General features: G+C 45.5%; 1 protein-coding gene across 1 annotated transcript in view; it reads right to left on the bottom strand.

Annotated features, from left to right (window-relative positions):
- The window catches only part of LOC110490233 (forkhead box P2), a 114529-nt gene that overhangs the window by 38663 nt on the left and 63366 nt on the right, over positions 1–12500 (bottom strand). The window contains 2 exon segments of the mRNA XM_036944523.2: positions 9467–9489; positions 9492–9555. Coding sequence (XP_036800418.2) covers positions 9467–9489; positions 9492–9555 — 87 coding nt within the window.

Here is a 12500-nt window from a genome sequence, read left to right as displayed (position 1 = left end):
CTGAAGTGTCATCTTGAAAAACCTATGTCATTTTTTAGGCGATAAGAATCATTCAATTACTAGCTGCTGTCAAAACTGCTAGAGAGAACTTCACCAAAACAAAGATATATATTTCTCAGCCTGAGTCTTATTTATTTTATTGTACCTTTATTTAACAAGTCAGTTAAGAACAACATCTTATTTACAATGACGGCCTAGGAACAGTGGGTTAAATGCCTTGTTCAGGGCAGAACGACAGATTTTGACCTCGGGGCTCGGGGATTTGATCTAACAACCTTTTGGTTACTAGCCCAACGCTCGAACCACTTTGGCAAACCTGCCTGCCGTACTAGAGAGTAGATAGTGACTTTCTAAGACAACAGATCAATGACAAAGCAAGAAAGAGCCAACTTTTCTTTGCTTCTCACTTTGATTGCCTGCATGAAGCACATAGAAACAGGGGAATGTAGCTCTAATGCTAATATATATATCACTTCTTGTTCAATTCTTCATGCCTGGTATTTAAACATATATATATATATATTTCTTTACAATGACTGGAATGAAAACAAACGCTGGGATGAGTTTGTTTACTCTGCTATGCTGCCAAATAAAGGAATTTTAAACGTTCACTGACACCTGTTGGGGACACGGTTTAATCTGAAATTGTTAGTTTTTACTGCAAGGGCTTTAGCCATTTTCATATTCTATTACACAGGCTCCGATATGACACATCCAACCATTGCAGAAGCAGAATAGTGTACCAAATAGTATCGTATGCTAAGATAAGGTGAATAAAAACCTTTGCAGGTGTCTTTATAGAATAGGACTATACTGAATATCACGGTATGTAGTCGTGGGCATTCCGTAGCCCTCGCTAATTGCGACCATCGTTTAGCGCAGAGTCGCTATGACAGTATACGATGACGGCGTGACAGTAAGGGCCAATAAGACCCTCCTGTCCCCCTAACGTCTAACGCTACTGTTTTATCAAGCTGCTTGATTACTTTCCATACATCTCTCCCTGTATCCCCCCCCTCCCCTCAATCCCCCCCCCCCAGGCCTTGACACGTCCTTGTTTTGCTCTTCTCTCCTCTCCTCGGCCCAGGTTCCCCTCTTTGATTAGCTGAGACATTTGCATGGTCACTACACATTTTTCATTTTAGAAGTCATTATGCATTAGCGCTCCTGATCGCCAGCTTGACTAATCCTGATGAACTGAAAATCACAGCTGAAGGTCAAACTCCATCCCCAGCCCCGTCCTCCTCCACCCCACCCCACCCCAACCCACCGCACCGCCACATTCATATTCAAACAAATCCTAGCCTGCCACCATTGTTCATTAGGGTCTTAGAGAGCGAGAGTGTGTGTGTGTGTGTGTGTGTGGGCGCGAGTGTGTGTATGTGAAGCTGTTGTGTGATAGCAGGAGCCTCACTCTCTTCTGCACTTCGTTGAGGAGACACAAAAGAAAGCGTCCGAACAAAGCAACAAAAGTCACAAACGAAACATCTGCATGTGACTAAATGCGCCGTGCTTCCACCGTCAGTGTTATTGAACCTTAAGATACATCTGAGACGTGTAATTACACTGGGGGCCACCCCATTGAATTGTGGGGGACAGGATGACAATGCTTTCATTTAAACCCATTCATTGGCTGCTTGAATGAGGATCCTGTGGTTAATGTGGTTGACAAACGGGGGAACCGGGTGTGAGTCTGGGTTTGAAATGTAAACCTGTAAATAGTGAAAAGACAAGACCACATAATGAATCACTACACCACTAAACACCATGTATTCTGTAAGAGGTATAAGCCCATGAACGCTGACAAGGAAAACAAGGGGACTCAAAAGCCAAAACAGGCAACAAATGAAGTCAAGGAAGTGGCTTTCCCGCATTCATTAGCTATTTAGCTCGCGGGTGATGGATGATAATCATCTTCGTTTCATCGCTCTTCCCCAAACAAAAAGAGAGGCAGGCGAGGCGGAGGAGAGGAAGGCCCCGGCCCTTGGTCTATTGTTGAAGCCCCAACACAAAGCTAATTCCAGGCATTTAACTGAATGCTTTTCTGCTTGACGTATCAGAGCCTCCAAGATGAAAGACGATAGATAAGTAATTGCTCTCCTGGTTCTTATTCTTCACTGACAACCCGTACATTTAATTTTTTACACGCGTTCATTTACATTTTCGAGTATATGACATGATAATTGCCGGAATATAACACCTCCATTCCACAGGATACCGCAGCCCGGGCCGGTTGATTGACAAGAGCAGTGGATTGAAAGGAACAGAGGCTGAATTGCTTCTCCTCGAAATGATTTTGCCACGAAGGGACAAAAGTAAGGAGCATTTACAGGGACCGTCGCATCATCAACACGGGCAGACAACGAACGGTCCTCTCGCGCACAGGATCAGACCACCACCATGACATCCAACAACGCTAGGCTAGCTAGCTAGCTCCTCTGTCATCCCAAGGAACCACGCTACCAGTCTACTATGACAACAACAACGAAAACTTAACGGGATTTCTTAAATCATTCGAAAATGAGCTACAGTTGAGGATGGTAAGCGGGGGGGGGGGGGGGGACGGACGGTAATATCAGAAATGGATCTTTATCATTCGTTTATATGTGCAAATAGTTCCCAAATGGTCCAAACTCCAAATCCTCAAACGTAACACATCATATCATTGGCATGTAGGTTAACTGGACTATAAACAAAACAACACAATGCATAGCAATCAAAGCAGTCTCGGGCGCTCTCTGTTCGCTCTCTATTTGTTGATTTCCTTTGCCTTAAGAAAGCAGATGAAGGCATATAGGAAAGACGACGACTATCAACTTGAACTTTGGAGGCCGTGTGGTTTGCTGCTTAGCGCCAAGGTCTGAGTGCAGAACAAAGGACCTTTAAATTGGATCCTGATGAGAAAACATTGGCTGCCCCTCACAAGAACAAGCACATCATTAAGGTGCTCTCTCTCGCTCGTCACACACCCGAGTCAAGAGAACGAACAAGCCTCTTCACGGCTGCAAAAAGGTCAACTTCTTCTCCGGAGAGAAGTGATCAGGCACCTCTAGACGCCAAGGCAGCAGTTGCAGTTTATTTCGGTGAGAGGCCTCGTATTTTTGTTTGATTTGACTGAGAATTGTGCGATTAAAAACACACCAGCGCTCGGTGGTTCTCTGCATCGAACCAGACCAATGGGCAGATGAATGCACCTTCGGCGATTATACACACTTGGGCTTATCTCTACGACAAATGGATTTATGATCAAATTACACTAAAGGCCGGAGTCGGAGATACCCCACTGTATCAGAGTTAAAACTTAAACAATTAAGGGGTAAAAAAAAAGACATGAATTTCTCTCAATTTCCCTAGAATTCACTTAGCGGTAATAAGTGGGGGAAGTTCCCGATTAGATGTGGGACTGAGGCATAAACAGGGCCGGAGATGGGATGGTGAATGGAGTGAATAACATAAGGGCCTCTTCAGTACTAGCTAAACGGTCTCAGAACAGCCACAGATACTGTTTAGATAAATAAAATGAGAAATGGAGGGGCATCAGGTGGTAATTACTTGAGCTGCTTGGCAGAAACAAGCTTCAGTGTAGATTAAGGTGTTAGACCCATTTTAGCTCAGAGAAGAGAGAGAGGGATAGAGAGAGGAAAGAGAGAGAGAGAGAGAGAGAGAGAGAGAGAGAGGATGGATGGCCAAGTGTCCCCTAATTAATCTCAATCCCGGGCTCCCCAGGGGCCAAGGGCCCCAAACTACAGACTCCCTCTGAGCTGCTGAACTTCTGACCCCTACGGTCCCTTTCAGCTGACACTGCTCATTTACTAACCAATTACTGCCAATGGTGGCCAGGCTCTTATTGATAGGGGGGTACTTCTAGGCCAGACCACCAAGGCTTCCTACCAGGCCTCCTTCCCTCCTTGCAAGCTTTTACTTCTTTCAGAACCTCAGAGAAGTGGGCAAAGTGTAATACATAATGTAATTGCTCTTGCTCTTGCTCTTGCTCTTGCTCTTGCACACACACACACACACACACACACACACACACACACACACACACACACACACACACACACACACACACACACACACACACACACACACACACACACACACACTTTGGATTAGGAGATCAATACTACAGATCTCAGGACCAGAGCTGAATGGATTCTCACCCCCAAATGATAAAGCTGAGGACATGTACTGTGTAACAGGGGGACACTAGGGGACACTGTACTGTGTGGGTATATATTTGGATGGGATGTTAAACGGGTGTCCTGACACCGGGGTGTCCTGGCCATCAAACCATCATGGTCACCTAATAATCCCCAGTTTACAATTGGCTCATTCATCCCTACCTCTCCCCTGTAACTATACCCCCAGGTTGTTGCTGTAAATGAGAATGTGTCTCAGTCAACTTACCTGACGAAGTGAATGGAGAAATAAAAAATAAGGGAGAAATATGTCACTACAACAGTGTCTACAATAGTGTTAATAGCCTCTAGTGGAGAGGAGCAGACACACTGTATTATAAATAACTATCCGTACTGTCTTTACCAGTTGATATTTATAGCAGGTCTGTTGGTGTGCCGTGGTGCCGCTGGTACTCTTGGAGGGAACAGCCAGTCTGCCTTGTGATGTGCCAGGTACTACAGAGACCGCTGGATCAGCCGCTTCATCAAATGACATTAGCTAAATTTCAAGTGCTTCAAGGAGCTCAGTGAATTATAGTTCATCACTTGGAAAGGCTTCCAACACCTGGTCTGCTACTCGTGCCAGATATTAAGAGTAGTTATCCAATTAACACCCAGGCCAGAATAATCAGATTGCATGTGTAAGGGTCTGGTATAACTCGTTTATTGCTTCCATGCATCTTCTGTCAGATGGTAAAGTGTTGCTGCTCATCAAAGGTCTGGGGACGTAGCTCTTCCTTCATGTTTTTCTACCCTGCCTCACTAGCCTTGGGGTTATATTTCAACTTATTTTGCATCACAATCCAGTGAACCTCCTCTGTCCTCGCAATTTTGCAATCTTGTCCTGTAGGTGTGTGTAACGAACACAGATTGGGGGGGGGGAATAAATATTGTTTTCTTGTTACCAAAGCATGCAGTCACACCGAGGGGGTTCGTGTAAAAATGTGCTGACGCGTTTTTCTCTCCCTCCTCCTCCAAAAGTCAACAGAAGGTTTCGTCATGAACAATAACAAAATGCTAGTCTGCGGTGATCCTTTTCCTCTCCTACTTTGAGATCCTGCCACTGGCAGGGGAACGCAGAGCAGATATTAATACAGGGAAATGTGGAATACCATCCTCCATCCTTAGCCTATATCTCTGTAGCCTTTTCTCAAGGGTTCTGCGTTCCAGATGGGGACTATAGTCAGATGGATGTTAGGAAAATGGCATGGGATATTTCACCGTGATGAGATGTATGGCGGCGACCTTTAAAACAGTGACACCCACGGGATGGCCCAGTGGCCACAGTCTGAATAGGGAGGCAGATCTGGAGTCACCAAACCACGTAGAAAGGCAAGAACTAACATCATATTTATAATATAGCTCCTCTCATCCGTAAAACCAACCAACAGCCAACCTGGAACAGTCAGTCATTTGACACAGTTCCGAGTTTCAACCACTGTACATACATATCACTCAAGGTGAATTTGGTGGCATGGTACTTGTTGTGTAGTTACTGTTGGACTTGCCTTAAAAACATGATATGGTCTTGGTTGATGCACTCCTTAAAAACGTTGTGTAAAAGAGTAACTGCTTTCGAAACACCGGTTCGGCTCGGGTTTTTGGATGGCTGACGGTTAACCATTAGCTACTAGAGAGTCAGGGAAAGTCAACGAGGGAGGGACCTGGGAGTCTGCGATGTCTTCTATGCTAATAGAGCTGAGGGGCAAATCCAATATTAACCTATGGCACGGCTCTTTTGTCTGGGTTGCATAATGTGAAGAGGCATGGAGGGTCTAGCTAGCTACTCCACCACGGGGTGTCTTTGACACACAGAGTGAAGACCTATTGTTCATCTACAGCGCTGTGCGATCACCTCGTTAATGCCCGCGCGCGTGCGTGCGTGCGTCTGTGTGGGCAACCCTCTCCAACGTCTTCAGAGGAGGTCAGCAAATCTTAGCCCCCACCTTCTTTTATGCTGTATACAACGCTAACATCAACGAGACATATCCTATCGCCATGGCAGCCCCTCACTCACCGACACGTACACGCTGATCCAGCCCAGATACAGCTGTTTACTCAATCCTATTGCCACAGTGAGAGGGAGAGTAGCAGTAGTAGTAGAGTAGCAGCGCTGTGCGATCACCTCGTTAATGCCCTTCTCGCACCGCGCGTGTGCGTGCGTGCGTGAGTCTGTGTGTGTGTGTGTGTGTTGGGCAACCCTCTCCAACGGTCTTCAGAGGAGGTCAGCGGATCACACCCACCTTCTTTTATGCTGTATACAACGCTGACACCAACGAGACATATCCTATCGCCATGGCAGCCCCTCACTCACAGACACGTACACGCTGATCCAGCCCAGATACAGCTGTTTACTCACTCCTTCCCCGAACACCCAACGTGCCTCCCACACGGCAGGACGCCATCGTTATTCAACGCACACGCTATACATGTGTACAGGTGCAGGTTTTGCGGTGTACCCAGTGTGTTATATGCACATACATCACAGGTGAATCCTAAGGCAGCTAGGGCCTAGCCCACATCAAGGCAGGAGGGAATCATCCTCAGACAATGGAAAACAAACAAGCTAACAAGGGCCTCATTGAGACAATAGAAAACAAACAAGCCAACAAGGGCCTCATTGACTGCGTCGGACAACTTGAGATGTTGACTTGGTTGGGAGAACAATTGTCAGACTGCAAAGGCCTCGGTAAATCCTCCCTTCCCCTATTAGTTTCATCTCGCCCGTCTCTTTAATTGTATCCTAAATGTCAGTGTATAAAATGCGTTCGGGGGAATAAATATTGCCACAGTGAGAGGGAGAGTAAGAGCAGTAGAAAAGAGACCAGAGGGTGTTGTGTGCCTTGGGAAATCCTTGTAAGCAGCATGGTGAAGGCGAGGGGATTTACTGGGAGAAATAGGTGTTTATTGAGCGCTCCATGGGCTTACCGGGTAATGATAGACCTGTCACATTACGCAAATGTGGAAAAGCAGCTTGTGTCGCGTCAACACCGCGATGAACCTCCGGATAGAATTAGTCAGCCGAGAGCCTTTAGCCGTGAATACAAGTAATTAAAATTGCAAGCTGATGCGTTTATATGCTTGTGTACTAAATAATCTACAGTGTATCGTCTTCCCTGCTCTTAAATACCGGAAAACGCTGGGATTTATCAGTGACTTAGACGCGTATACATAGAATCAGCCCTCTAGCTCATATAATCCATGCCATGTTTCTAGCTGCTTTAATAAGACAAGGGGATCAATTTCTCTGATACCTCCAGAGGAACACATGCAGCTAGTTTTGCTAGTGACTCAATCAAGACAGGTACTATTGAAGCATGGGAGTTTTGGAGCTTTTCTGGCCTCGTAATCCAGGTAAATAAAGATTGTTGGGTAAACTCAACTGGGATGATAGGCGATACCGTCCATAAAAGTGTTCCATATGAGCATTTGACAGTGTCATTGTGAATCTCTTGGGCGGCGTGGGCCCTGAATAGTTACATCATTGAGTGAGTGTGCGTTTTGATATGATTAGAGATCGAAAATATGAACAATAGAAAGACAAGTCAAAATGGTGCATTAGAAACCAAAATCATACAGCTAAGAGGGACCAAACCGAAGCGACCCAGTGGCGTTGAGTTGATATACACCTGAACCTCCTACTACCTCTCAACAAAGACCTTCAGTCTGGACATTAAAACAAAGAGGTGAAGACATCGATAAAGGACGGATCAACAGATGGATTAACCAGAGTCACTACACGCTGCTCACACGGCCCCCCGATCCATATTGATTCATATCGCTAACATGAGAGGAGTCAGATAAGCAAATGTAAATATCAATATTTACCATTCTATATATATATAGAGCCCGTGGATCAGTCATAGACCAGCTGTTAGTGCTATCACAGAGACTTACCCCCATCCGTTCTCTTCCCACTCCTCACAAGTATTTCAGAAGTACCGCAATTTGCAGATCACTCACTGGGTTGTGAAACCCATTATTTTATGCATGCAGTACACCCAACTGGAGAAACGCTATGGACCTAACAATAGTGCATAAGAAATAGAGAATAGAGCGCCTTTTGTATGATAAACAATGAATATCTTCAAACTGACAGTAATGCTAATTTCTAGGCACGAAACACAAAAGAAAAATGATCCATGAATGAATATGCGAGATAATATTAACATTTCTAGACACAGACACATTTTCTCGATTTGAATGATTGAAATGAAAGAGAAAGTGTGATGACGGGTGGCACATTGCTTGAACCTTCTATATTCGCCACCATGTAATGAGGTACACAGGGCTGTGACTCCAATTGAAGGTGTCGCCATTGTTAGACTATGTGAAAAATATTAACGATGAGGTTAACACCAATCCCCCCCCCTCCTCCATCTCTCATTAAACGCACAGGGGTAGTAATGAGGTAAACCTGTGCTCCTTGATAGCACTTATTAGCTGAGTGGAGGGCACACACTCTCACACTTCAATTTTACCCCCCCCAAAAGCTTGAGAAGCAGTCGCAGATTTCAAGGGGCTCACCTTAATTGTGAAGCTAGCAGAGCAAATAACTGTCTTATTATTGACTAAAGGAGCAGAATGATAGATCCTGTGTGACTGTGGATGGAGAGGAGGAATAAACAGGAATAAATGAGGAAATAAGGAGGAATAAACGAGGGAATAGAGGAGGAATAAACGAGGGAATCAAGGAGGGGTGAAGGAAGAAAAGAGCAGGATGACGCACAGTATGACTGTCAACCTTATCCAAATCACTGACAAACAGAAATAGACAGTAAGCTGTGGATCAATGAGGCCAATGAGCTGCCTTTAACAACCCCTTGTGTTCAATCTGACGTGCGTGCAAATACGTCTCCTCTGGATCTGGTGGCGTTGCAGTACGACGGATCAATTGGAGAAAAGTGTTGAGATCGTTGATGTTTCACTTCCCTTTCTCTTTCACTTGCAAATATCATAACCTGCATCTTCGCGTGAGAACCCTCATAATACCTTCTCGTCTTTAACCCCGACCCTGATTCGATAACATCTGGTGAAGAATAGGACATAAGAAAATGTGTGGAGACTTGACCATAGAAAGTTGGAAAAACAGAGGCTGGCAAAGGTCGATTTGTTTCTTGTATAAAACAGACACTGCTTTGAGGACAGGTTGTCTCAGGTTTGCAAATTCCAATGACAGCTACAGAACTGCCTAATCAAACACACTTGTGGAGCAGAGGAAATCTTCTTTAGGAGACGGCATGTATTATGGATGGATTTAAGAGATTAGTGACCATGCTGCTCACCTGCAGTGGACGCTGTTTGTCGTTGTTCTTGGAGATTTCAGGCCACTGCCTGGCTGTTGTAAGAGTAATTGTCTCGCTGCTTGTAGGGCCTGGAGAGAGGGAAAGAGACACAGAGAGAGAGAGAGAGAGAGAGAGAGAGAGAGAGAGAGAGAGAGAGAGAGAGAGAGAGAGAGAGAGAGAGAGAGAGAGAGAGAGAGAGAGAGAGAGAGAGAGAGAGAGAGAGAGAGAGAGAGAGAGAGAGAGAGAGAGAGAGAGAGAGAGAGAGAGAGCAGGGAGAGAGCAGGGAGAGATTGAGAGGGGGTAGAGAGAGTGAGCAGGTAGAGAGAGAGAGCAGGTAGAGAGAGAGCAGGGAGAGATTGTGAGAGGGGGTAGAGAGAGAGAGCAGGGAGAGATTGAGAGAGAGAAGGAGAGAGAGAGAGAAAGAGAGGGGGAACAGAAGAGAGAAAGAGAAGAAAGCAAAACGTTGGATTTTTCTTGGGATGACAGCCAAGCAGAGCATCTGAAAATATTAAGAAAAGCTTTTAAACTAGCCAAAACCTGTCAAGGAACATTATCCAATATTTTCGGCGGCACTCTCTGGCACAGCTTATAATACGCCAGAGATCCATTTTTGTGATAATTTACACAGAGCCATGATCAAGGATAAATACAGTTTGTCTGAAGCACCCTTGAAGAGGCGGTTGAAAAAAAAGAAGCTAGGCGGAGCGTCAGTAGAATTGACCTGTCTAGAGTGTGCTCAGACTGAAATACCCAGTTCTCGGCAAATTACTAGGCTATTTGCATATTCATAATATCAATTTGAAGTAGAGGCAGGCGATGTGGAGTGTTCCTACAACCCGTAATTAAAGTTGACAAAATCAACATCAGATTACCTTTGGAGTGAATTAACTAGGAGGCCAGGCTTAACACTATGCATTAACGCTGCTTATGCACATGAAGGGAGAGAGAGAGAGAGAGAGAGAGAGAGAGAGAGAGAGAGAGACAGAGAGAGAGAGAAGAGAGAGAGAGAACGAGAGAGAGAGAGAAAGAGAGAGAGGAGAGAGAGAGAGAGAGAGAGAGCCCTCTCCCTGTCAGATGAAATTGGCTCACATGCTGTTTACATATGGCAGAAAGAATGCTAAAATGTTAAACATCTATCATCAACATCTAGACACGACTGATAGATTTATAGACAGGCTTGATTTGCCAGACACGTTCAGGGTGAGATGAGAGGATGAAGCCGAAGCCCATGCAATGTACTCTGTGTCTGACAAGTGAAAAACTCATAGGTACAATGGCTACCTACTCCTCCCGCTTCAAGGCTACAACTGATGAAATTCAATATGTCAGAAAGACCATTCAGAGCAGCTGGCAGCAGCAAACTGTAGAAAAACAAAAACCAGAAGCACCCAGTTAAAACACAAACACAAAAACAACACAACACTTCCACAGGTGTATATTTTCGAGTGGAGGAGAAGGATAAGAGGAATAAGGGGGGAAAAAGACCTCTCCTTCAGACGGAGAGTGGCACTTCTTCCTCCCTGAGAATCATGGGGCCTTATTTTATTTTCCTGGTGCTTCCCAGTATCCATGACAACAGCTGCTTTGGCAGGATGTGCATATGGCACTGCACTGCCAGCTGGTGTGAACAATGTTTGAACTAGTACATTGAGATGCTGAGCAAACTAGGGGAGGGGGGGAGAGAGGGAGACAGAGAGGGAGAGAGAGAGAGAGAGAGAGAGTAGGGAAAGAGAGAAAGAGGGAGAGCGAGAGAGGGAGAGAGAGAGAGAGAGAGATTGAGAGAGAGAGAGAGAGAAAGAGAGAGAGAAAGAGAGAGAGAGAGAGGGATAAGAGTGAGATGGAGGGAGATAGAGAGAAGGAGAGAGAGAAAGAGAGAGAGAAAGTGAGGGAGAGAGGGAGAGAGAGAGAGAGAAAGAGAGAGAGAGAGAGAGAGAGAGAGGGAGAAAGAGAGAGAAAGGGAGAGAGAGAGAGGGAGAGAGGGTGCCACATCTTTAACCCTCTGGGACAGCAGCCACCCCCCTGATCAATTATGAAAAGACAGAGAAAGGGGGCTGGGACTGGGGAGGGCTGGGACTGCCACAGTCTGTATACTGGAGGCTCACAGGAGCCAGACGTCTCTGAACCAAAGTAAACAAACACAATGCAGTGGCGCTGGGTTCTAACTTGCATTGATCTGTCTCCTCCGAAGCGAGCCTAGATTCAGTCTCAGCTGAAACCCACCAGTGTGGTGAGCCATGGCCTTGACTCCCACAAGACACTCAGAGACAGAAGGGGAAGGAGAAAAATATCTACCAGGGCTGGCAGCACTAAATCTGATACTGTCTGTCAGTCTTTCTACGCTTTGTTTGGGCTTTCAGAATGAGGAGAAATTACAAAATGGAGTTCAGATTTGAAATTATGTTTACGTTTGTGTGACGAGCAAATCTGAAAACAAAACAACTTTCCCGGCATGAACTTTCCAAGAAATCAGTGCAGTATTAAAACGTGGCCCCAATGAATCTAATTTTGACAGTCAATTGGGCTTCTTTCCAAAACCCACTCAAGTCCAGCACTGATGCCTGATCCACAATACAGTGCCAAACAGAACAGTGACTTGGGTTGGTTTGCCCCTGTAGTGTGAATCAGGCAGCCTGGGAAGACTGAGATACATGGCTGATGGATGCAGCACAACAATTGGCAGCAAGAGGAAATGCTTCTCTGTCCTCGGAATCAATACGGACTGTTTTCTGTTGAACTGTAGAAAAACAAAGACAAGAAAGTCCCTCAATACAACACAAGGGTCAGAAGTAAAGAGGAGGAGAACAGGACAGGGAATGAGCCGTTTTAATGGTGCCTCCGATATCGGCTCTGACAGCGTGCGACTGGGAGTGTACAGCTTAACTCTATTCAAGCTTCTTGAGGTCAACTCTGGTCACAAACGAGGATTGTACTTTTTCACGCATTCCGTATCAACACAGCTCCGCTTTCGGGAAGCAGCGCGGGAGTTTGTGATGCCTTGAACTGACAGGAAACGTCATCGGCGTGGCCAAGGTTA

Source organism: Oncorhynchus mykiss, chromosome 15 (genome assembly GCF_057628025.1).
Source record: "Oncorhynchus mykiss isolate SJ-2025 chromosome 15, ASM5762802v1, whole genome shotgun sequence".
Taxonomy (NCBI): domain Eukaryota; kingdom Metazoa; phylum Chordata; class Actinopteri; order Salmoniformes; family Salmonidae; genus Oncorhynchus; species Oncorhynchus mykiss.
The sequence above is the reverse complement of the archived record's forward strand: the minus strand, read 5'-3'. Positions and strand labels throughout refer to the sequence as shown.